The sequence below is a fragment of the Camellia sinensis genome, chromosome 2 (genome assembly GCF_055761805.1).
Source record: "Camellia sinensis isolate YWXY chromosome 2, ASM5576180v1, whole genome shotgun sequence".
In the NCBI taxonomy this organism is placed as follows: domain Eukaryota; kingdom Viridiplantae; phylum Streptophyta; class Magnoliopsida; order Ericales; family Theaceae; genus Camellia; species Camellia sinensis.
The window spans coordinates 16,020,831-16,047,764 of record NC_138962.1 but is presented as its reverse complement, the minus strand read 5'-3'; the positions used below and the strand labels follow the sequence as shown (position 1 = coordinate 16,047,764).

The 26,934-nt window shown below is 34.5% G+C and overlaps 1 protein-coding gene across 1 annotated transcript; it reads right to left on the bottom strand.

Moving 5' to 3' along the window:
• Window positions 1-18,925: 18,925 nt before the first annotated feature.
• Window positions 18,926-22,837, bottom strand: LOC145819877 (lysine histidine transporter-like 8). Its single transcript, XM_082913819.1, has 5 exons — window positions 22,358-22,837; window positions 22,011-22,147; window positions 21,080-21,507; window positions 19,712-19,843; window positions 18,926-19,558 (listed from the first exon to the last, which is right to left on the bottom strand). Exons 1-5 carry the CDS (start codon window positions 22,744-22,746, stop codon window positions 19,073-19,075), a joined length of 1,572 nt encoding a protein of 523 aa, XP_082769945.1. The 5' UTR covers window positions 22,747-22,837; the 3' UTR covers window positions 18,926-19,072.
• Between the last annotated feature and the right edge of the window lie 4,097 nt (window positions 22,838-26,934).

Genomic DNA, 26,934 nt, shown 5'->3' with positions numbered 1-26,934 from the left:
TATAATATTGAGAACTTTGCCATTTCACTGGGCTGGATTCATGGGCCTTCAGCAATGGCCCAAAAATTTTAATTTTATTTGGGCAAAACTTCAAAGTTTGATCCTGTAACAAATCAAATCTCAAATTTTCAAATCTCTCAAATCAATCCCATGGTCATTTGCTTGTGTTGAATTTGAAGACTATTTGTTGATTTGTAGCAGGAGGTGGAACACACACTGGTGGTGTTGGGGCGGTGGTGGAGTGGGAATGGGCCAATTCTTAAATTTTCCATTTTATTTTATTTTTTGTGGACAATAAAATTGTAGGTAAGAGATAAGAGAGAGCATTGAATTGAAAAGTAGTATAATATCAATCCCTTCTCTTATGATCAATAAATATTACAATTACATAGAACAAATAACATACACTCAATAAACAATTTGAACCTAAAAATTCAGACCGTCATTTAGATTTGTACCATGCACTAATTTAATTAGTGAGGCTTAAAGAAGCTGACTTTAATGCCAGTGTCAATCACAACATATACTCCAGCAGCGATCACTATTCCACTGAGACTTATTCCAAGAATTCCTAATCCCCAGCTTACAAACCACATGGGGCTATAAACCTTCCGCTTCTTAATCTTAATCCACATAAAACACGGATAAGCGAAAGTCACCGTGATCCCTTCGATAAGGAGTGATTAGTTTGGGAACGTGATTAGTTTGTTTTGCTGAAGAAGTTTGTTCTGATCTTACCTCTGGAAAATAGGCCTAAGGATTGAATTTGTGTCGAGCGAAGAAGATTGTGTATTGGGGTTGTGGAATTTGGCCATTTACGTAGCTTCCATTGAACCATTGTTTGCTTATTTTCTGTAAAGAAGCTCGAAAGATACCTTGATGACTTCAATTTTGCTTTGAATTCGATATTTTTTTTTAGTGGAATTCTTGTGATTTTGGATTTGTTTCAATCTCGTTCTACATCGAGTCGATTAATTGATTCCCAAGAGCAGAGGATAGAGCTTCTCATCGCTATTCTAATTCTGTTATCATTGGGTAGGCTTCTAATGCTTGGTACCTCATTTTTATTTGAATTTTAGTACTTAATTTCTTGACTTAGTTAAGAACTCTTGCATGACCCACTACAATTTTATGATATTAGTGAAGTTGCTGATTAATTTGTTGCCTACTTTATGCTTTTGGACTGCTGATTAATTTGTTGCCTACTTTTTTTTTTTTTTTTTTCTGCTTAGAGGTTTGTCTCAATGTTGATTGCTTTGATGTATTCTATGAAATTGAATTGAATTAATTCAATATAGGAAAGATTTATAAATGACCAATCTTCCCTCATAGATTCACCAGATGGGTCGAAGCCCAAACCCCATTTTCTGAAACAAATTGTGGAAAGATCTTCTCATCCACCAAAGATATGAAATTTCTTGCAATTGAATGTATTTTATTAGCCTTTTGTTTTGTGGGTATCTTGTGTTTTTGTGTTACTGCTATGAAATTGAGGGCTCTTGTTGTGTGTTGCTGATAGCCCATCTATTACTGTTGCATGTGCCGGCTTATAGTAAAAGGTAAGTTTTTAGCCTAACATATAATGGCAATATTCTAGTACTGTACCAAATAATATTCTGCAAATTCATAGCACAACAATTTATGATTTACTTAAATGTTTCATTTGGTACTAGTCGAACTTAGAAGTTAGAAGGGTTGTGATCATGGGTATGGTATGATATTTCTATTTTGTCTAAATCTACTTTATCTCCTATTCAAATTGTGCTCAGACTATTACTTGCTACCCCTATTAATTCATAACAATTCAATTTCAATTAGTGCCCCACAGTATCATAGGTCTTATTTCTTATTATAAGGTGTCACTCTACATGGATTGATTTTAGGAAATCTTGACTTTTGTAACTATATATGCATGTGCTTTGTCTATTGTCATTGTTAATAGAATGATCTTAGGACTGAAGTTCTTGAAATATGTGCAGACTGCAGAGGAGGCTATGGCATCGATTGAATCAATATTTTTGTTGGATGTCAATTCAAAATTGGATTTGTGAGTTTGTTATTGAATTTTCCCACAATTGCTTTTACTTAGTCTTAATTCTTGCATTAATCAAATTGGCTAAGGAAACTATTACTCTTTTTTTTTTGGATTAAAATTGTAGCTTTTGATTGACAACCTCATCATGACATTGTTCAAATTGTTTGTTAGGCTCTAATTTATTTAGCCATGAATGATAGTATGTTTCTTTTTTTATTGTTATTTTTATTTCAGTTAATAGATTTAGTTTTCTTTTTCTTTCTATTTTCCCAATTATCCATTTCAGTTGCTGCCTTAAAAGGGATAATAAATTAGATTTGTGTAGTCAAAAAAGGGCGTTCCGGGGGTGAAAATTCAAAACAGCCACCGAACCACCGTGTAGCTCTCATGGACAGCTTCCCTTTCACAAATAGGACTTGTGACAATTGACGAAATGTAATTAGGACGCGTAGGCTTGGGGTTAGAGCCGAAAACGCCTTAAACTTAGTCGGAAAAAAACATTCCGGGAGCAAAAATTCAAAACAGCCCTTGAACCACCATATGGCTCTCACGGAAAGCTTCCCCATGACAAATAGGACTTATGACAACTGACAGAATGTAATCTAGATCCGTAGGTTGGGAGTTAGAGCCGAATACACCTTAAACTTACTCAAAAAATGGTGTTTCGGGGCCGAAAATTCAAAACAACCCCCGAACCACCGTGTGGCTCTCACGAACAGCTTCCCCATGACAATTACAACCTGCTACAACTGACGGAATGTAATTCGGACCCGTAGATTGGGAGTTAGAGCCGAATACACTTTAAATTTACTCGAAAAAGGGTGTTTCGGGGGCAAAAATTCAAAACAAGCCCCGAACCACTACGTGGCTCTCACGAATAGCTTCCTCGTGGCAATTACGACCTATTACAACTGACAGAATGTAATTCGGACTCGTAGGTTGGGAGTTAGAGCTGAATACGCCTTAAACTTAGTCGAAAAAGGGCGTTCCAGGGGCGAAAATTCAAAATAGCCCCCGAACCATTGTGTGGCTCTCACGGGCAGCTTCTTCATGACAAATAGGACTTGTGACAACTGACGGAATATAATTCAGACCCGTAGGTTGGGAGTTAGAGCCGAATATACCCTAAACTTAGTCGAAAAAGAACTTTCCGGAGGTGAAAATTCATAATAGCCCCCGAACCACCATGTGGTTCTCACAGACAGTTTCCTCATGACAAATAGGACTTGTAATAACTGACGGAATGTAATCCGGACCCGTAAATTGGGAGTTCCAGCTGAATACGCCATCAACTTACTCGAAAAATGGCATTTTAGGGGCAGAAATTCAAAACAGCCCCTGAACCACCGTGTGGCTCTCACGGACAGCTTCCTCATGAAAAATAGGACTTGTGACAACTGACGGAATGTAATCCGGACCTGTAGGTTGGGAGTTAAAGTCGAATACGCCTTAAATTTACTTGAAAAAAAGCGTTTTGTGGGTGAAAATTCAAAACAGCCACCAAATCACCATGTGGCTCTCACGGACACCTTCCCCATAAAAAATAAGACTTGTGACAACTGATGGAATATAAGTCAACATAGCCTATACATAGCCTCAAAGATCCATCATTCTTTTTGACAAACAGGACTGGAGCACCTCAAGGCGAAGTGCTCAGACGGATAAATTTCTTGTTCAGCAGTTCCTGAAGTTGAGTTTTCAACTCTTTCAATTCCGAGGTAGACATTCTATAGGGAGTCTTGGAAATAGGTTGTGTTCCCGGAAACACCTCAATAGTGAATTCAATTTCTCTATCAACTAAGTCCCTAGGTAAGTCATTTGGAAACACATCGGGAAATTCACAAGCAACAGGGATAATTTCTACATTAGTACCGTCAGATGATGCAGTCAGTATACAACACAAGTAACCCCTACATCCCTTCTTAAGCAGTTTTACAGCTTTCATAGCCGAAATCTGATATGGGGGAGGAACTACCCATTCCTAGTAAAAGTAAATTCAGGCATACCCGGTGGTCTAAACACAACAGATTTACTTGCACAGTGAATTGTAGCACAGTATTTAGTCAACCAGTCCATTCCCAAAATGCAATTAAAATGATCAATGTTCAAGGGCAATAAGTCAACATATAACATCATATCGCCAATCCTAATATCACATGCTGGATAAACATGAGCACACATCATAGAACCCCCAAACAGCGTAGATACAGATAACATATATGTCATAAGTTCTAATGGTCTATTCAATTTTCGAGAGAAAGCATGCGATACAAAGGAATGTGTAGAACCAGAATCCATCAGTACACATGCATTTTAGGAACATACAGAGAGTGTACCTGACACCACAGTATAGGTGTTTTGTACGTCACCGGGCACTAAGGCAAACACTCGACCTTGTCTCGAAGGTTCCTTCCCATTATTGGCCTTTGCATTTGTTTTGGCTGTAGAAGCGAATCTAGTTGAACTTGCCGTAGGACGGCTAGTATTCTCTGACCTGAGTGGGCAATCCTTCACTACATGACCTGCCTGGCCACATCGGAAACAAGCACTGGATACTTGGTAACACACACCCTTATGCCTTCTACCACAATTAGAACAGACCGCGATAGACCCACTACTTTGGCTCGAGCTGCTTATAGATCCCGTGTTCTGTTTCTTATTGACATAAGACCGGCCTCTTCTAAAACCGAACCCAGACCTTTTTCCTCTCCAATCAGTTATTGTAGCTGCTGGGGCTTACTTTGTTTCATAGCGGCTATGGTGGCTTCCGCCATTAAGGATCTGTCTAAAACTTTCACATAAGTAAGCAATTTCAATATGCTTACCCGATCAAACACCTCTAAATCCAGTCCACCTTCAAATTTTCGCGCTTTCTTGTAATCAGTATCCACCATATGTGGAGCAAACCATGCCAGTTCGGTGAATTTGGCTTCATACTCTGCTACAGTCATTCTTTCCCGTTTAAGTTCTTGAAACTCAGACACCTTCTGATCCCTGAAACATTAGGGAAAATATTTATCATAGAAGACGACATTAAACTGTGCCCACGTCATATTCCCATTGCCACTTCGAATCAGTAACCACCACCTTCGGGCTTCATCCTTCAGAGTATAGGTGGCTAGGAGGACTTTCTGGATTTCAGAACAAAGGAACACCTCATATAGCTTTTCCATTTCTAGTAACCATGTCTCCGCTTTCAACGGTTCAATTCCATCATAGAACGTCGGCGATTTTATTTTCATGAATTTCTGTGTCAAGTTGATGATGTCATTATTATCTGTTTCGGCCTGTGCCAGCGGAGGTGGATGAGGCAAAGGTTGTTGTCTTTGCTGTTGTGACAAAGTTTCAGTCAATGTTGCAAGCATTTGTTCCATTCGGCCCATGCGAGCCTCTGAAGATTCATTTACATCACTTCCCTTTGCATTCTCCATGTTACTATAGAGACATCAAACGATAATAAACATAGGCATAATCTTATTCGTTTCTTTCAATTCATTTGCTCAAATTTACATTCATTTTTCACATTCATTTGGATTACCACATACTCACACATTCAGATGGAATGCCCCTAACTCTTACTAAGACATCCTAAGCTCATATGGATTTGTGTGTGCGGTAGAACACGTGCTTTGATACCACTCTGTCACGACCCAAACCCGCCCCTGTAGGTTTAACATTGTAATCGGCCAGTAATCCGTGGATTACCAAAGGCCTCTTAACAGATCAACACATAATAAGGAGCTGCGGAAGCAATTATACAAAATAGACAAGGTTTAATGAGCTGTGGAAACATACATGGGACAGAATATTTCAAAACTTATATATATACATAAATGTCTCGGTCGAAGGACATCAATATTACAAAACATTTACAAAAGTGTAATTCCTAGGACCCGACTTTACCAAACAGACAGAGACTAGCATAAGTACAAAAACAGCCATGTAACTAGACTTCGATCGAAACCTCCTCGGGAGGCACAACGGTTGGCTGACAAAAATAGAAATGAAGGCCGTCAACTCTGGCCTTGATCACGCGCCGGCTCACCTACATACATAATATAAACTGTGAGCGAAAGCTCAGTGAACAATAACAGAGTAAAGGGGTTTCAATGAATGAGTCCGTACAAATTCAGAAATCATAATTTAGTTTCATATCAAATTCATAATTTGTCTAGATCATATACAAAAATCATGAGGTATGCTTAAGTATACATGATACATCCATTAGCATTAACAGAACAAATACAGAACAGATACAGACACGTGAGGGTTACGAGTAACCAGTTCCATAAAGGAACCTCCGGATCGGGGTAACAGAGAATAAACACACTGAGCCCCATGATGGAGCCTCCGGTATGGGTAACAGAGTGCAGACAGATTAAGTTCCATGATGGAACCTCCGATACCGGGTAACAGCCAACAGATATCACAAGATACTAAGGATGTTACGAATACATATCAGAAATTGGACAATCATTCATTGTACAGAACATATCATTTCAGAAAACAGATCTTAATTCATCACATAGAAAATAAATAAAGTGGAACATAGCTTTACTATGTTATTACTCACAGTTGGCCTTGAGACAGATAAATGGAGCAGATTGGTCAAACGGTATGTGGCACGTGACCTATATAGCACATAACAGACACACACTTGAAACACACGTTCTAATTGCACATAACTTATTTCGTTGGCTCTTAGTATGTTTCTAACCTTTAATCCTCATTATCGAATCTTAAACATGGCCTAGGAATGCCTAGAATAGAAGGAGGATGCAAGAATGCATTGGAAATCATTTCTTAAAACTTGCTGAAAATAAGGTCCATGCTCGAGCATGGATTTCCCCGCTCAAGCGGACATGCAGACAAGGAAGCTTCGCTTGAGCGTGACTTTCCCCGCTCGAGCGGACTGCTAACTTTTGAAAAAGTACTAGATACATGATTTTCACGCTCGACGGACGCTCGACCTCCGCTTGAACGTGAGACTCAGACCCTCGCTCGAGCGTAGATTCCCCTGCTCCAGCGGTCTGCAAAACACAAGAACTTCTGGGTATCTCGAGCGTAAAACTCGACACTCGAGCGGAGGTGCATGTACTCAGAGTGCAAGCTCGAGCGTAAAGTTCCCCGCTCGAGCGTGGATCAAATTTCTGAAAATTTCAGATTTGATCACCAAGCTAAAATTCGACCTTTGAAGCATCAAACTCAATTTTCTGGGCCTATAAATTGAGGAAATACATGAAAACTCATAATACAACATGTTTAAAGAATCATTTCAAGAAATCATGACCCAAGAGCAAACCAATTATGCACAAACTCAACTTAAATTTTGTAGGTGGCCCAAAACATGACATGCATGAAATGATTTAAGCTTCAAGCCTCCAAATCATGATCAAATGTTACCAAATAACATGAAAATCATTGTTTTCCCAAAGTTAAAGTGAAATCAGAACATGAATGAGGGAATCCTTTGAAAATTAAACTCAAAACATGGAAATTTATGCATGCATGCATGGATTGACTTAGTTCCCTCCAATCCTAGCTCAAACCTTACATGAATTCAATTAATTTGCTTGAAATCTCACAAAATCTAGTTCAATTACACAACCAAGAGCTTGTTGTCTTACCTAGTGACGTGAATTCTCAAGGGTTGAAGTTAAAGTCCTCTAGTTCTTCATAATTCACCAACCATTCTAGTAATTCCCCCTTGTTGAATTCAAATCTTGAATTTAAGGCTCCAGTTCTTCAATTCTCTCCATCTCTCACATTTTTGGGTCTTAGAGAACTCAAAGGTGCATGTAAGATAAAGAAAGGAGTGAGTGGAGTGTCAAAGTGGCTTGTAGGGTAGCAATTAATCCAAAAGTAAGCTAAATAATCCAAAGTAAGCACATAGCATTAATTAAATCTAACTTAATCGTTCCGAACCGAATTTTAATTAAACCTACCATAAAATTCTATAAATCCTAACTGGCACATAAATCAAGTCAATTTCTGATTCGAACGCCGATAAGGCTTTCAATTCGCAAACTGAAACTAAAACATGAACAGATCTTTCTACGCCTAACAGATATAGACACAAACAATGCATCACACACATGCAGTTTAATACAGAATTCACCTCAATTACTAATTAGGCATAATTAATCATGGATTAACGTTAATCAGAGGTTGGGGTTGTTACAGTAGTAAATGTAATTTTTATATAAGAAGGGCTTTGATTTTTGTATGATTTTATATTTTGTATGGAATTATTATTTTATTTTGGACAATAGTTGGTTTATATAGACTTTGACATTTAAAGTTATTTATTTTTTGTATATGGATGCAGATTGTGGAATGATTGATAGTATATGTATCATTTTGTTTATATACGTATTACAGGTTGCATGGAATATAAACAGGTTATGGAGAAATTATAATTTGGCGATAAAACATAATATCAAGTTTTTGGCGACTAAACAATTGGTAGCTAAAAGAAATTGGAAAAATGGTTTGGGCGACTAAAAGTTTTGTAGCAAAAGAAAAGCAAAGATTTAGCGGCTAAAAGTTTTGTAGTCAAAAGAAAATCAAACATTTGGCGACTAAAATATTTCGTAGCTAAAAACAAAAGCTAAAGAATAAAAACACTTTTGCCGACTAAAAGTTTAGTAGCAAAAAATGTGGGACTTTAGGTAACCAAATATTTAGTAGCCAAAACAAGAACTCTTTGCTGACTAAAATTTTAGTAGCCAAAAATATGATATTTTAAGCGACAAAATATTTAGTAGCCAAATAAGAACTCTTTGCTGACAAAAATTTTAGTAGCTATAGATGTGAGACTTTAGACGACAAAAAGTTTGGTCACCAAAAATTTACTAATTTAATCTTATGTCCAATCTTTTGGCGACTAAAAATTTAGTCGGAAATTGAATACATTTGGCGACTAAAATAATTTTAGTCACTAATTACCTTTACCGACAATTCTTCGATGACTACTTTTATGACCAAATAATTTAGTCGCTGAAACCCTTCGACGACTAAAAATTAATTTTTAACGACTAAACATTTAATCGTCAAAAAGTAAAAATTCCTATAGTGAAACCTATGAACCATCCAAAATTGCAGGCTTAAAAGGGACTACATTAATTGCTTTAAGCCAACCTCCTAGCTTATTGGTTTACTTGTGATTATGAGGGAATACAGCAAAAAACGTATACATAATTTGTATACAAAATAACATGAATACTCATTTTAAAACAAAATACCCCTGATACTGAGTATCATTTTGATAGAAAAACATGCATGAAAATTCTAATAAGTAATATTCCAAAACAAATGTCTATATTCTTTCTTTCATTGTAGTATAAATATAAATTTACCATTGACAAAGCAAATCATAGAAATCGTGAGGGTATATATATCAACCAAAAATTGTGGTGTTGTGGTGGGTTGAAGTGAGTGGCCACTTTGTTTTCCTTTCTCTTTCTGTGAGTAGTGGTTCTATTTTCAAGTTATTTCTTTGAAAGTCAGTTTAGATTTTCTCTTTCCTTTTTCATTCATATGTTATCACTTCAGTCAATAATAGTTCTATGATGCTCAAATTTGTATATTATATTTTATTTATCATTTTATATATTATAATTATATTGACTTAATGATATCGATATATCATTCATATATTTTTTTTATTATCAATGTAGTGTCGATGCATCCAATATTTTATTTTGTAAAAAAAGTCTCTTGCTATCATGATATGTATTTTAGTATTATTGATCGACTTTGCTAGATATTATAAATATGGTTTTTTTCCCACTGAAGTTGTGAAAAGTAAAGATCAAGTTCCACCCTAACGTTCCACCTAAGGCATGGGCTTTTATTATTATTATTATTTATAGTGCTGGACATGGACTGGACATTTTGCGAATTTGTGTTTTATTCATGGCTATTAGTTTGAGAGAGTGAGAGAAGATAGAGAGAGAGAAATAATGAAAATGAATGAATTGTTTCTATTCTGTTGTGTATCTGTACAAAGAAATAGATGTCCTCTTTATAGAGAGGAGAGGCACTCATAAGATGCAAATTGGCACCGAAAGTATAAAGCAAAGGGGGAACATCTAATTATGAAAGTTACATATCATTATTAAAGCTAAAGTGACATATCATTATTAAAGCTAACAACATATAATAATAGACTATCATAATAATATACTAACATCCCCCGCAAACTCAAGGAGGGAAAGCATCAACCAAGTTGAGTTTGGAAACAAGATCATTGAAGCGGCCAGGAGGATGAGCCTTAGTAAAGATATCAGCGGGTTGATCGACTGAAGCAATAGGGAGAAGATGAACAGTACCACAGGTAACATGCTGGCGAATGAAATGACAATCTATCTCAATATGTTTGGTGCGATCATGAAAAACATCATTGTGAGCAATCTGAATGGCACTCTGATTGTCACAATAAAGAGGGGTAGGACTAGAAGAAGAAACACCCATATCAGCAAGGAGCCAGCGAAGCCAGAGAAGTTCCTGAGTAGTATCAGCAAGAGCTCGGTATTCAGCTTCGGTGCTAGAGCGGGCAGTGAGGGATTGTTTTTTGCTATGCCAAGCAAGAAGAGAGTCCCCTAAGAAGAAGCAAAAACCCGTGGTAGAGCGTCGATCCGTAGGATTCCCAGCCCAATCAGCATCGGAAAAGGCACGCAGTTCAAGAGAGGAGGAAGCAGAGAAGTGAAGGCCATGGAACAGAGTGCCTTTGAGGTAGCGAAGGATGCAGAGTAAAGCAGTGTAGTGGGGAGTGCGGGGAGCCGACATGTACTGACTGACAATGTGAACAGCATAGGCAATGTCAGGACGAGTTACGATGAGATAGACAAGACTGCCGACGAGCTGGCGATAAAGAGTAGCATCAGAGAGAAGAGTCCCATCGAGAGGAGTGAGACGAATCTGAGGATCAACTGGAGTAGATGTAGTTTTGCAATCAGTAAGACCAGCACGAGCCAGAAGATCGGATGCATATTTGACCTGGGACAAATAGGAACCAGTAGAATCATGAGAGACTTCAAGGCCCAAGAAATAGTTAAGAGTACCAAGGTCCTTCATCTCAAACTGTCGGTGGAGAAACTGTTTGAGGTGGAGAATACCAGCTTCATCATTACCAGTGATAATCATATCATCCACATATAGAAAAAGAAGAGTGGTACCATGAGAAGTAGTCCGTATAAAAAGAGCAGAATCATAGGAGCTAGAGGTGAACCCGAAGTCATGAATGGTAGAACTGAACGTAGCAAACCAAGCACGAGGCGCTTGTTTGAGGCCATAGAGAGCACGCTGTAGTTTGCAAACCTGATGAGGTTGAAAAGTGGACCCAGGTGGAGGATGCATGTAGACCTCCTCAAGAAGATGACCATTGAGGAAAGCATTTTTGACATCCATCTGAAAGAGCCCCCAGTGGCGAGCAGCAGCAACAGCAAGTAAGCTGCGAACAGAGGTAAGCCGAGCAACAGGAGAGAATGTCTTCTCATAATCAATACCATATTCTTGGTTGAAACCCTTGGCAACAAGACGAGCTTTGTAGCGTTCAATAGAGCCATCAGAATGTGTTTTGATTTTGTAAACCCATTTGCAACTAATCGCAGTCTTACCAGGAGGAAGATCAACAAGATCCCAAGTATGAGCTTTGTCCAAGGCCTGGAGTTCAGCAGTCATAGCTTGCTGCCAAAGAGGATTAGTACAAGCCTCACGATAGGAGGTAGGTTCATAAGTAGAGAAGGCAGCAGATCCAACAATATAATCACGAAGATGAATAGGAGGTTGAGTTACCCGGCGTGGTCGACCCGTAGGAGGGTCGGTGGGAGGAAGAACAGGTGGAGAAGGAGGTGTGGCAATAAGAGGTAGACTTTCAGGGAGAGCAGGCTGGATAGGATCCGGAGTGAGCAAGGGCGGCTCGATGGAGGAGGAACCTGTATCAAAATCAACGGAGAAAAGATCTATGGAAGGATTAGTAAACAAGACAGTAGTGGAAAGTGCGGGTAAGTGAAAAGAGGATAGCGAGGAAAACATTTGGTGTTCCCAGAAAACGACATGGCGGGAGATACGAAGACGTTTAGTGAGAGGATCCCAGCAGCGAAAGCCTTTATGTTCAATTCCATACCCAAGAAAGCAACAAAGACGAGAACAAGGTTCAAGCTTGGTGTGTTCATGGGATTGAAGTAGAACAAAGCAGGCATAGCCAAAAACCCAGAGATTGGCGTAAGGAGGGGGAGTGCCATGCAGACGTTCAAAGGGAGTTTGATTATGGATGACAGGGATAGGAGCACAGTTGATAGTGTAAACAGCAGTGAGGGCAGCTTCTCCCCAAAAGTTTTCAGGGCAGGAAGAAGAGAGAAGGAGAGCGCGAGTAGTGTCAAGAATATGCCTATGTTTCCGTTCAGCGCGGCCATTTTGCTGGGACGTGCCAGCACATGAACGATGAGGCAGTGTACCATGATGCTGAAGAAAGGAAAGGAAATCGGAATCCCGATATTCCATAACATTGTTAGAGCGAAAAATTTTGATGGCTTTGGAGAATTGGGTGTGGACCATTTGGGCAAATCTATAATAAATGTGTTTAAGTTCAGACCTATTTTTCATGAGAAAAAGCCAAGTAAACCGAGAAAAATCATCAATAAAAACAACAAAATAGCGGTATCCCCCCATAGTAGTTACAGAGTCAAGCTGAAAGCGACCAAACTGAAGACTGATAGAGGTAACAGAGGTATTACGAAACCAGGTAATGATTTGGTAATTCTTATTGTCCCATTCCTCAAGTCGGTCTTCATATGTAGCAGTATGAGCAGTAGTTTCAGTAGTGTCACTTTCTTTCACTGGTTTAGTCATATCTCCGATGACAATTCGCCAGAGCTTCTTGCCTTTGAGGAAGGAGGACATGGCTTGGGCCCACAAAACATAGTTGGAACCATTTAAAATAACAGAAATGGGATGGGAGGCATCATGACGATCCATAATACTAGTTGAGTAGGGTTGAAGTAATAGGAATAGACCTGTAGGAGCAAAATTAGGTAAAACAGAGCGTACCAGTGAGTCCGGAAAGTCGAAAATAGCAAGGAAATGTATGCTGGACAGTGATGATGTCAGCAATGATGTCAGCGGCGCACGTTAGCAGAGTGCAGAGAGGAGTACGTTAGCAGGAAGGCGGCGGCGCACGGTAGCGGACAGGTGCAGGCGCGGCGCACGGTAGCTGTTTTGGCGCACGCGGGTGCACACTAGCGAAGCGGCGCACGAGAGGCGTACAGTAGCAGGCGCGGCGTACGGGAGCCGCGGACGTGTGGGCGCGTGTGGGCGCGTGGCGAAAGTGAACAACAACAAATGGCACGTGTGAGAGTGGTGGCGGAAGTGTTGACGCGCCGAGGACAAAAGCGGCGCGTGTGGGCGCGTGGAAGGTTTTATGAGAACAGGCTTGGTGCCGTTGGAATCGTGAGAAAATTCCGAGCGGTTTGATGTAGTGCCACTGTGTACCTAAACAAAAATTGCCAGAAATGTAATACTGGGCTCTGATACCATATTAGTTTGAGATAGTGAGAGAAGATAGAGAGAGAGAAATAATGAAAATGAATGAATTGTTTCTATTCTGTTGTGTATCTGTACAAAGAAATAGATGTCCTCTTTATAGAGAGGAGAGGCACTCATAAGATGCCAATTGGCACCGAAAGTATAAAGTAAAGGGGGAACATCTAATTATGAAAGTTACATATCATTATTAAAGCTAAAGTGACATATCATTATTAAAGCTAACAACATATAATAATAGACTATCATAATAATATACTAACAATGGCAATTCATTTTCCAGCAAAACAACAATTAGGAATCACATGCAATGTAGTCCGATTCAAGTTTTTTTTTTTTTTTTTTTTTTTTTAAGACTTGAAATTTCCATGTGTTGAACTTTATTTTTGCACTGAGAGTATTACTATGTATGTTTAATTTAAAAAAAAAAAAATAGTGATGAGAATAACATGCATCGATTAGACTATATGCAATCCAAAAACAAAAATACAAAAAGAAAGAGGTTGCACCTTATGTTAATATGATAAAGTTTTGGTAACGGTCTTACATGATACGCGCGAGATTGACCAGGTCAATCTTTTTATCTATGCTATATATTAAGTAGAAGAAGGTTTTTAATTCTCAAGATTTGTGAAAGTTTCAATATGTCAATTTTAATTTTTTAATTTTTTTTAAAATAAATTAATCTCAGCATTTATTAACTTGGCTCAACCCACAATACTTTTTGACTTCTCTCATAATTACTGCAGTACCTTTTCCAAAACAAATAATTTGCATATTAAAAAAAATTTAAAACAAATATAAATATCTATATCTATATCTATATCTATCTATTTATTTATATGTATCTCTAACCCACAAGTTTTGTGGGAGTTCCAATATCTAAACCTTAATTTCTTAATTTTTTTGATTTTTTTTGAAAAAAAAAAACTTAGCACTTATTAAATTCTTCCAAGTTTTTTTAACTTCTCCAATACACACACTCTTTTTAACTTTTCACATACTTATTGCAAACAGTGAGTCTCCTTTTTGTTTTCTCCTTCTTGACTTCTCACTTCTACACTTTCAACTTCAGTGACCATGTATGCAAACAGTAAGTCTTCTTTTTGCTTTCTCCTTTTTGACTTTTCCTTTTGTTTACTGTTTTAATATTGTAGTTAGATAATGCATAAAAATATTTGTGATTGAAGTTAGTTAAAAAATCAAATTATAATTTTTTTATTATAATTAGTTGAATAATTTTTTTTTTTAAATGTGATTATGGTTAGTCTAATAGTTCTTTTTTTTCTATTTATTTATTTTATTATGTGGAAAATGTGATGTGATTGTAGTTTAGTTTAATAATTCTTTTTTTTCATTTATTTATTTTATTATGTGAAAAATGTAATGTGATTGTAATTTGTTCAATAGCTCTTTTTTTTTTAATATGATTGTTGTAATTAGTTAAATTGTTTTTTTAATGTTATTTAATCTTTTTATTTACTATTTTATTTTTATTTTTGATTTTTTAATATGATTGGAGTTAGATAAATATAAACCCTCACAAAGAGAAAAATGTAATTATAATTATTATAATTTTTTTATTATAATTAGTTGAATGATTTTTTTTTTTTTAATGTGATTGTAGTTAGTTTAATAGTTCTTTTTTTTCATTTATTTATTTTATTATGTAAAAAATGTGATGTGATTGTAGTTTGTTCAATGACTCTTTTTTTTAATATGATTGTTGTAGTTAGTTCAATGATTTTTTTTTAATGTTATTTAATCTTTTTATTTACTATTTTAATTTTATTTTTAATATGATTGAAGTTAGATAAACATAAACACTCACAAAGAAAAAAATGTGATTGTAGTTAGTTCAATGATTCTTTTTTTTTTTAATGTGATTGTAGTTAGTCAATGGTTTTTTTTTTTCATTTATTCATTTTTGGGTAAATTACTTGACACCCTCTGAGGTTTATATTTATTACAGTTCCCCCCCTCACCTTTTGAAAAATACATTCCCTTCCCCCAGGTTTAAAGTTTCATTACAGATTGCCCACTCCTCACCGTAATGATCATCGTACATAAAATTAGATTAACAAGGGGTCAGTGTAATTTCCCAAATGTGATGGAGGAAACTATAATAAACATAAATCTCAGGAGGTGTTAGTGTAATTTACCCTTTATTTTTTTAATTATGGAAAAAAATATGATGTGATTGTAGTTTGTTCAATGGTTCTTCTTTTTTTTTTAATGTGATTTAATTTTTTATTTATTGTTTTAATGGTTTTTCTTTTACAATTATTTATGAAAAAAATATGATTGTAGTTAGATAGTATAAAAATATTTGTGATTTGATTTGATTTTATTTCTGATTTGATTTTTAAAGTACCAATTATTAATAATGATTAGATTGTATTTTGAAAAAAAAAATTGTAATTGATTTTTTTAACTCACTGTGTTTTTTTAAAAATGTCATTAATTGTTTCAGTGACAATTTGAAAATTTTATCTATACTATATATTAAGCAAAAGGGGGTTTTTAACCCCCAAGGCCTGTGGGAGTTTCAATATCACAATCTGAATTTTCTAAATTTTTTATTTAAAAAAAAAAAACTCAGCAGTTATTGATTTAGTTAAAATCCCCATATCAGCATTTATTAACTTTTTTCAATCCACATGTCTTTCCACATGCCTACATTTATTGATTTGGTCAAAATTTTCTAATCAGTATTTAAAATTCCCTCATACAAATAATTATAGATACAATCCATATATAGTTATTGCAGTACCCTTTTCAATTTCTCCCATACATTATTATGGTTAGTGATAAGATTGTTAAATTATTTTTATAAAAAATCTTAAAAAACATAATTTATATATTAAAAAAATCTAAAAAAAAATATAAATATCTATAATTATCCCGTGCATAGCACGGATGATAGGCTAGTATATATTAAGAAAAATGGGGTTTCTAACCCCCCAAGTCTTGTGGGAGCTCCAATATCCTAATCTAAATTTCCTGATTTTTTATTTAAAAAAAAAATCTTACCATTTATTAACTTCTCCCAACCCCCAAGTATAAAAAAAATTCTTTAAAAAGTCCAACACGTATGAATTCCTTGAAAAGTTCCAACACATACGATTATTATCCCTCATGATAACACTTTAATACATTAAGAACAATCATAAAAAAAATTCTTTGAAAAGTCCAACACATATGAATTTCTTAAAAGTCTAACACATATGATTATTATCAAAATATTACACTTTAATATAATATAAAAAAAAGAAGACATTTAAAAAAAAAAAAAAAGACATTTAAAAATCACAATTCACATATATAAAAATAATTGTGAAGTATATATGAATTCCTTGAAAAATCCAACACATGATTATTATCCTGCATAATAACATTTTAATACATTAAGAACAAGCATGAAAAAAATTCTTTGAAAAGTCCATCACATATGATTAGTATCAAAATATTAAATTTTAATAGAGTATAAAAAAAAAAAAAAAAAAAAAGATAAAGTGGTGAAACACAACCCGTGTGCATAGCACGGGTGATATGCTAGTTCATATATGAAAAAAAACCAAGTTTGATATTTTTCACTTAATATGTGTGAACAAAATAATTCATATAAAATAGTGGAGTTTATATTTTTAAGTAGGATAATACACTTTTTAAATAAATGATTAGTTATTTTATATTACTCTAGATTCTGTATTTTTATTCATTTTAATAAAAACCTATACAATTATATTACAAAAAATAGAAACAATATACAAAATGGAACATAGATCTACGAATAAACAAAATTTTATAAAAACTTGTAGGTAGAAAGGGATTTTAATATTACTCGACCTGATTTTATTTGTCCTAACCCGATTTTAATAAAAAAAAAGGTTCGGGGTGAACTTTGATAAGTTAGGATAAAATACAAAGTATGCACGTAAAATTTATCAAGATTAAGATAAAATATGAAATTGTATCATTAAGATAGATGAGTTTAAAATCAAGAACTCGTGTGTGAAACTCAAAAAAAAAAATCCAACCCATTGTCATTTTAATCCACTCAATTTTATTTTTTATTTTTTTATTCATTTGTAAACAATGTGTGTCCAATTAGATGATATGTTTTCGGAGAATTATTCAAAGCTATATGAATGCATCTTTGTAGTGGATGAACATGACCATACTGATCACACTTCCATTTGGGGCCAATGTGAACAAAGAGAAATTCCAGTTGAAAGAGATTAATCTAATTGTTAATGAGACACTGGATGCTGCAATGAGCATTACACATTTTTGATTGAATGAACTGAAATCCAAGATATTATATGTATAAAATAGTCAATCACGTGCCAGAAAATAGGACTTATTTAGTAGTAGTAGCTAAGGTGTATTTAACTCAAATTTTGGGTGGTTGTCACATTCAGAAAATAGGGTAAACATATATATGGACTGAAATTTCAACACATCTCAAAATCAAGTCTTTTCTATCGCTTGTTTTAATTAATTAGTTATAGGCTTCATTGTCACCATTTCATGCCCCCTTACTATTTTTCAATGGTGTGAACTCAAATTTTTTATTTAAAAATTATTCAAAATTTCAATGTATGGCGTATATTTAAACTTAGGTATGGAGTGAGTCACATTTAAGATGAATTTAAACCACATATTCATTTACTTCTATTAATCCAAATATGCAATTTTCATTACCACAATGTAAAATTTTTATTAATTGATAATATCACTGGTATTTCAAATATTTAGGATTATTTTCATAAGTTAGTTAAAAGTTGACTTTTTCATTTTTTTTGAAAAAATATTTAAAAAAATAAAGAGATAATCTAACCTAAAATAAGTTAAAAGTTAAAATTATGACTTTTAACCATCTATCAAAAAAAAAAAAAAAAAACATGCCACTAATTAGTTTCTCGTGGAGAGGTTATTGGACTCCAACAGACATTCAACTTTGAACTCAATTTTGTGACTTTTGTCAACTTCATGCACAATGGTAGGCCGACCCAATATGATGTTGAGAACTTTGCCATATCACTGGGCTGGATTCATGGGCCTTCAGCAATGGCCCAAAAATTTTAATTTTATTTGTGCAAAACTTCAAAGTTTGATCGTGTAACAAATCAAAACTCAAATTTTCAAATCTCTCAAATCAATCCCATGGTCATTTGTTTGTGTTGAATTGGAAGACTATTTGTTGATTTGTAGCAGGAGGTGGAGCACACAGTGGTGGTGTTGGGGCGGTGGTGGAGTGGGAATGGGCCAATTCTTAAATTTCCCATTTTATTTTATTTTTTGTGGACAATAAAATTGTAGGTGAGAGACAAGAGAAGAGCATTGAATTGAAAAGTAGTATAATATCAATCCCTTCTTTTATGATCAATAAATATTACAATTACATAGAACAAATAAAATACACTCAAGAAAAAATTTGAACCTAAAAATTCAGACCATCATTTAGTTTTGTGCCATGAACTAATTTAATTACTGAGGCTTAAAGAAGCTGACTTTAATACCAGTGTCAATCACAACATATACTCCAGCAGCGATCACTACCCCACTGAGACTTATTCCAACAATTCCTAATCCCCAGTTTACAAACCACATGGGGCTATAAACCTTGGGCTTCTTAATCTTAATCCACATAAAACACGGATAAGCGAAAGTCACCGGCAACGCGATCCCTCCGATAAGGCCGGCCACGCTTCCCAAGAAAGGGATTGCCACGGCGAAAAAGAAGCAGCCAAAGCCAAACATGGCTCGGAGGATTGCACGGAGCCACCACGTGCACGGTTTCTTCAATCGGGTGGTGAACTTGGACTCCATATCATCGAACATTGGCATGCCATAGATTTGGAAGGAGCTCACGGCATTGATTATGACAAAGATGCTTGTTAGTCCTAGGATGAACCGCGATGTATCTTTACCGTGAAATTGGAACAGAGCTGTTAGCATGCCTCCATCGGGTATCTGTATTCATATATACTATACATAATAAATTTTATATCTCATTCTCATAATACAATACAAGAATTCATTTATTTATTTATTCATTTTTTGAGATAGAAAATTAGATAAAGCACATTCATTTTGAAAAAGTAGGAGGAGGAAATTAAATTATACCTGGCGACCATAGGCCCAATAGCCACCAATTGCAATAGGGAATAAGCACATTGCAACCACAGCATATGCAAACTTCACACCCTTCCACATTGGCACACGTGATGGGTGCTTCTCACTTGAAGGCATGGTTGCCTGCACTCAACCAAATGTATCCAAAAATTAAAAATGTGTATTAAAAAATCAATGTATAATCTGAATTCATTTTGGGTTGCACATTAATTTTTTTCTTTTTCTTTTTCTTTTTCTTTTTCTTACACAACATTTTTTGGTCATGGCACGTAGCATTATTGACATGTTTATATGGTCTTGTTGAGGTGGGTGGTTGGTTGGGTAATTAAAGCTGGGGACTAAAACCATGGTGCATGGTCAAAATAATCCATCCAGCTTTTGCAACACTTGACTAGTACTAGAGTATATAATAATAAATAATAAATGAATAGCTCCGAACCAAAAGGAAAATGAGTGAGAGCACTAATTAGTACTATCACTAATGATGTGGCAGTGGGCCCCACCAGGAATGATTTGATGTTTTAGCCTTGGTGTTGTATTTTTTTTCTTTTTCTATTGAGTGTCATGTCATTAATGGTCTTTTTAGAGCTCAAAAATTAGTGGTCTCTATCATTGTTGAAACCAAAATTCAACATCTTCGGCCCATAAGTGTCATAAAACGTCAGACTCACACACTTAATAATCTCTGAGTATGATGCATTATATATTACATAAATATATTAGTTCGGTCAAAACTCAACTTTCAAACTGGTGAATTTTTTACATACGGTAAGTTGTATTATTAAATTTTTTAATTTTTTTAACAATCACAAAAATATATATATATATATATATCTAACTTTTTCCCGTGAAATTGTTAGTAATGGTCGTGAAGTACAAGGCCATTGGCACATAAAATTCAAGTATTTTTGTCTGCGAAGACTTTGGAGTTACTTGCATGTTGATGACAGGTCCTTATTAACAATGGAAGAAAAGTCATCATATGCCTCCAAAAAAGAGTATCCAAGTGTGGTTTGTTTAATTCAGTCGGGTCTCTGAATTTAATCGAATTTATATTAATAATTTAAATTATTTATATTTTAATAAAAAATCAAATTAATTTGATAAAATAAAACAAAATCGAGAAAAGAGTTTAGGAACTTGATCAAACATAATTAAATTTCTCTTAGATAGGAGAAGAATCGATTCTTTATAACGTAAATTTAAATTTAATGTAATATAAATTATATCTAGAATAAATTTGATTAACAAATTTAAATTAATTTTGATTTCGATTTTGAATCTCGAATTTGGCATTTTAAATTTTAATATTGCAACATTACTAAGAAGAAGCACAAGCATGGTATGCACAGTAAGTACCTGAATCTCAAGTATGAGATTGTGGCCTCTGAAAGCAAAAGCAATGATCCCAATAGCATTGAGAAGATCAAAAGCGTTAACCATCTGAGAATGGGATCTCACAGGCTCGTACGACACGTTCGGAAGCCGACCCTTCGCCACCGACACCACCCATATGATTGTGCAATATCCGACGGCTGTGATTGCTCCGATCAGCGACACCCCAGCTATGGAGTTGAGGTTCGGCAGCTGAGACAGCAACACTGCGGCGCACGTGAAGACTAGGTACCACTCCACGATCGTTAATGGCTTGAGCGAGCAGTTGGCCCCACATGCCAGCTGAAACAACGACCTCATCGTTGAACCTCCTATGATGATCAGAGCCACACACGTGCCCCCTGATAGGTACGCGATTGGAAACAGTGCCAGCAGCTTAGCTAGCTTGTCACCTGAAATATTGGATCATAGAGGAGTTGTTCAATTGTTTTGAGGTAGACTCAGCTTATTAATTTATAAGTTGAACACATGGTTCTCTATTTTTTATTTTTTTTTAATTGATTAAATATACAATACAGATCTAGAAAAATAATAATAATAATAATAATAAATGTTTTTGGTACAAAAGAGGACTAAACTCAAAGAGGGAGATGTGATCAGATAATTCACATAGCATTACTAGAGATGAAATAGTTCAATTAGTTAGAGATATGTAAAATTTTAATTTAATTTTATTTATTAATTGATAATACCATGATATTACAGTTGCACTCATGTAGTTATTTTGGTAGTTTTATTTATTTATTTAAGAAAAAATTAATTGTTAATAAAATTGATACTTAAAAAATATTTTTTTTTGTTATTGGAAAAAGTGGGTGGGAAATTTTTTTTTAGGACAAAAATAGTGAAAAAGTAATTGTTTAAGCCATTGCCCCAAAGAGAATCAAGAACTTACCGAAAGTTGCACTGCTTATCTGCATGTATCTACTATAGCGAATTCCAGTTTCAGTTGATTCGTGGAGTTGCACCAACAAGTAGAGGGTGTAAAGTTGCCATACAAACCCTAATGTCAAAAGTATGATTCCCCATGTCCTGCAACCAAACAAACAACATTTATATACACAAGTTATTAAAAAGATTGGAGTAACCAAACCTAAACCCAAGTGGGTTCAGAGACTGAGGCTTCGCAATTAAGAATTTTAGTTAAAAAGTCACTACATCACTGTCTCTATATTTACGTATTTCTTTTTTATAAAAATTTAAGAAATTAATAAAATAGTCAATCTACAAAGTTTAACTTACCATCCAAGAATGGTGAAAGCAACAGGAAGCACCAGGGCTTGAATTCCAATCCCAGAACACAAAGTATGAAAAGCAGCATAGTATGCGTTTCCATTTCTCGACTCAGTGATGGGAAGCCAAGCATCTTGTGGGTCGAGCTTGGTCATCTTGAGAGCTTTCCTGAGTGGGCTTCCCAACGGAGTAATGAACCGTGGGGTCCTGATCCTGGGGGTCTTGTTTGGGGTCTTGTTCGCGGTGGTTTCGGGATGGTCGGCGGTGGAGAGCAGCGGCGATCGAGACAGAGAAGGAGAGTGGAACTGAGAGGGTGGACATGATATGGGTGGTGTTGAGGCCATAGATGGCGGCCGAGGAGTTATGGGGGCGGACCTTACCTCATCCACCTCACCCATTTTTTAGTTTTGTAGTTTGCAAGGTCTATCTCTAGTACTCTGGCAACTTCTATTTTCCCTCTCCTGCCTTTGGCCACACAAACAAGGCTTGGAAGTATAGGCCTATATATAGGAGTTGCATGTACTGTGGTGTATGGTGCTTTCATGTGCTCAAAAGAGATGTTGGATTAGTTTGACCGACTCAATTGTTCATACTCATTGGGGGCGAAGTTATTGGTTGGTTCAGGCCACGTCATGTGTTGCTCTATATGTACTGTAATTGGTGAAAAATCCGAGAATATGAAAGAGACACGAGGGTATGAAAGAGACACGAGGGTTTGTGATTGATTTGAGATATGGTCATGTGGCGTCTTAAGATCAATCAATAATTTTTTTTCATTGAGGAGTTATATTTTAGTTGTTGTTTTTTTGATAAATTACAAATATATTTTTTGAAATTTGTTTAAAATATAAATTGCTCTCTATAATTTTGAAAATTACGTCTCACCCTTTCAAAATTTTAATTGTATAACAAATTATCTTTTTTATTAATAAATTATTAAGTCAATTAACAGTTTTTAATGATATAATAAATATATTTCAATTAATAATTCAAGTAATTTTATTATTGTATAAGAAAATAGTTAAGAATTTTATTTTTTCGGCTAATTTTGTTCAATAAAAAATTATGAAATATTTGTAATTTTCCAAACCAAATGGAGTAATTTGCATTTTAAGCAAATCTCAAAAGGTGTATTCATAATTTATTTTTTATTTTTTAATTTTTGCCGAACAGTTCAATTATGCCAAAAAATGAGGTTGATCAGGCATCCATAGTCGCTTTCAGATCATATTTGTCCAAAAAATAAACTATCTGTTAATTATTTTTTAAACGAATATGATATGATCAAATAGCTAATAATATCATTCAATCTGATTGCTGGCATAGATAGTTTGCTTGACGGATTTTACAAAATGAGCAGTTTGATTCTCCAGGTGGACTAGATTGATGATCTAGTTGGCCAAGCACAGTAAAGATATGTATACAAAATTTATGCACAAAATTATATCTAGAAGATTATTGTGTGGTTTAAATTTAAATTTTATGTAGTAAAACTCACATCTTAAATTAATTTTTGGGCAAACTTCATTTTAGTCCTTGTGGTTTGGGCCATGTATAATTTACCCCTTAACGTTTGAAAATGACTGCATAACCCCCATCTGGTTTGTAGACTAAAGTGTAACGTTAGATCCATTAATGATTTAGGGTTGGTTTGGGGTGTCCTAAAAAAGTGCACTTTTTGTCTTTTTACGAAAAGATGTGCAGAAAAGTAGAGAGGTGATGTGATGGAAAAAAGATAAAAAGATAAAAAGATGGATTATATAGGTTATGCCAAACGAGGCCTTAATAAAAAAGATTAAAATAACCCTGTACATAAGTACCTTAAGTGTGTGAATTATGAATATTTTCGTCATTTGTTTAAAAGACAAAATGCACTTCAACTCCTTGTGCTTTATTCCAAATGTGATTTACTCCTTTAAAATTTGAAAATTAGCATATAACTCATTTATGTCTGTCACGTATTTCACACTTATTGTTAAGTTGGACAGAATATTTAATAATACATTTTAATCAACAAATCACGTGGGAATTATACCTTCATTTCTAAATGTCATAGGGGTAAACCCTACATACCCCAAATATAGGTAGTAAAATGAAATTTATCCTTAATTTAAATTATACATTAAGGCACTATTTGGTATCTCTTATATTAGCACACTTATTTATCATTTTATCTTATTTCTATATTTTTTTATACATCTTTTTATAAAAATTAAAATATATATTTATTTAGATCATTTTAAATTTCTTTTAAATATTATAAATATATATATTTTTTATGTATAAATTGTGTCAAACGTAACATTGCTAAAAAAGGGGCACAGGGAATAAAAGGGAAGGTTGTTAGCGTAGGGGTCGTATGCTGACCAAGATTTCGCAGACAATTTGGAACCACCGGCAATGAATATAGAAAAGTATATTAAAGAAATGGGCCTAAAATAAAGGCAAGTGGGCTTGTTGACGAACCAGGTTGGCCATTGGCTGCTACAATCTTTTTCCTGTATGTTGAATATGTATATTATTATTATTATTATTATTTTTTTTTATATCTTAAATTTGAAAGCACCCTTTTGAAGACTTAAGGGGGTTGATCATCTTTATTTCAACCCTAAATTATAGAGTATAGTTCAACCTTATCTTTTTGTATTGGCTTGACTTAGACTTGTGTTTTTCCATTTTTTTTCTTCTTTGTTTTTAATTTGGGAGGAATTATATCGTTAATTTTTATAATTTGTTTTTTTTATGTCAATTTAGATTATATATATAATTTTAATTAACTTAATTTTAACGATAAATTTATTATTCTATTTCAATTTGATTCAATAGATCTTGTTCGAGTTTTCAATAAAAATCACGTATGTGAACATGTATCATAATTTTAAAGCAAAATTATAACTTTTCCCATATCTGTATCCAACTCAATGAATTAACTTTAGTTAGGATTTACAGAAAATTATAGTACTTGCCTTGATAAAAGTGGTTCAACATGGAAAATGAATGGCAATGTGAATAGTGGGGATGGGAGTAATTTCTTTGCATAGTCTGAAGATTCATAGTTTAATATATAACACCACACTGTAGTGTCCAATGAGTCAAAGAAGTTGGAGACAAAATGAAATTTAAGCATTAAAATACACACACAACAATTAGGATCGCTAGTGCATGCTTTTGATTTTTATGTTGATGTAGAGCTTTATTATTCTTTTTGACTTTGTGAAAGCTCTCGTTTGGCAAGTATTCCTTTTAATTAAAAAGTCAAAAAGTTATTAAAAAAATCAAAAAGTCAACAGTCCATACCAAAAAGTTAAATATTCTATTTTCTTTCTATTTTTTGCATATCTTTTCGTAAAAAGTCAAAAAATCATCCCAAACATACTAGTTTTTTTTATATCACATTTTAACTAAAAAATCAAAAAATTACTAAAAAAATCTATCCTCAAACGAAGCTTAAGCGCAGAGAAAAATAGCTCAATTCAAATATGGCCAGCTCAAGCACCTATACGCAAGCAGATGGAAGGAATTAATGGTAATTAAATAAATATTTTTTTTTTTAAAAAAAAAAAGAAGAGAAGAAAAGTAAACAAATAAATAAAGAGAAGAAAAAAGATCCTCCATAATTGACTAATCATCTCACTGAAAAAATCAACCATTTTATCTACTATAGTAACATTGTTTGAATTTTTGGTGTTATGCAATTCACAGAGCCATAGTTGGCTCGTTTGTTTATAATTTATAAAAATTTTATATAAAAACTTATTTGGTAGCAGTTTTGTTTTTTAAAATTATAAATAATTTATAAAATTTATTACTTTATTGTAACTGTTGGCTTATTTTTCCTACGAAGGAAAATATCATAAATGCGAGCGTGCCAGCAAGGATTGAAAAATCCTTACAGATTAAATTCAAGCCAATTACCAAGCGATTGTGTTGACGGTTCTTTTGCCTCAACGAAGAGGACTTCAAATTTACCAAGTGTAGCGAAAAGAAAAAGTAAAAGAAGAAAAAGGGACGGAGAAAGATGATTGAGTGAACAATCGAAGTAATAATTACTTACCTCTACTCCTATGCTTTGAAAAGAAAGTGCATAAAATGCTTCGAAATGAAAATGCTGAAAATAAATGCTTCGAAATATAAATCTATGTTAAACTACTCTTAAGATAAGGAAAATGACAAGAAATATTGAAGTCAAGTGTCTTTGATTATGAATTCTGGCCATTTACAATGTAGCCATTAATGGCTATTTATAGAAGAAAAAATACAGCAATAACTACTTAGTAACTACCCATTTCTTCCATCTTCATTCTTGTCTTGCCATGTGTCCTTCCACTCATCCACTTTGTCCTCCCACTCATCCACTTTGTCCTTCATATTCTCCATTATCTCTATAACTTCTTTTAACTTCCAAATGAATAAGAGGATGCCACGTGTCCTGCAATTATATAAATAATAAATAATAATAAAAATTACAGATTTATGGTGTTAACATTACCCCCCGCGGCCCTTAAAAATGATGTTTATTTGAAATTTTGAAGGGCCGAACCAAGCACATGACTAACCTAAGCAGCAAAGTGCTTCGAATGATGTAA

Bases quoted from the DNA above. Each gene is read 5' to 3' on its own strand.
- LOC145819877 (XM_082913819.1), bottom strand. From the start codon at position 22,746: ATGGGTGAGGTGGATGAGGTAAGGTCCGCCCCCATAACTCCTCGGCCG. The intron at 22,148-22,357 runs GTAAGTTAAACT...GTTTGGTTGCAG, and splicing joins GCTTTCACCATTCTTGGATG to GACATGGGGAATCATACTTT. The intron at 21,508-22,010 runs GTAAGTTCTTGA...CCAATATTTCAG, and splicing joins GATAAGCAGTGCAACTTTCG to GTGACAAGCTAGCTAAGCTG.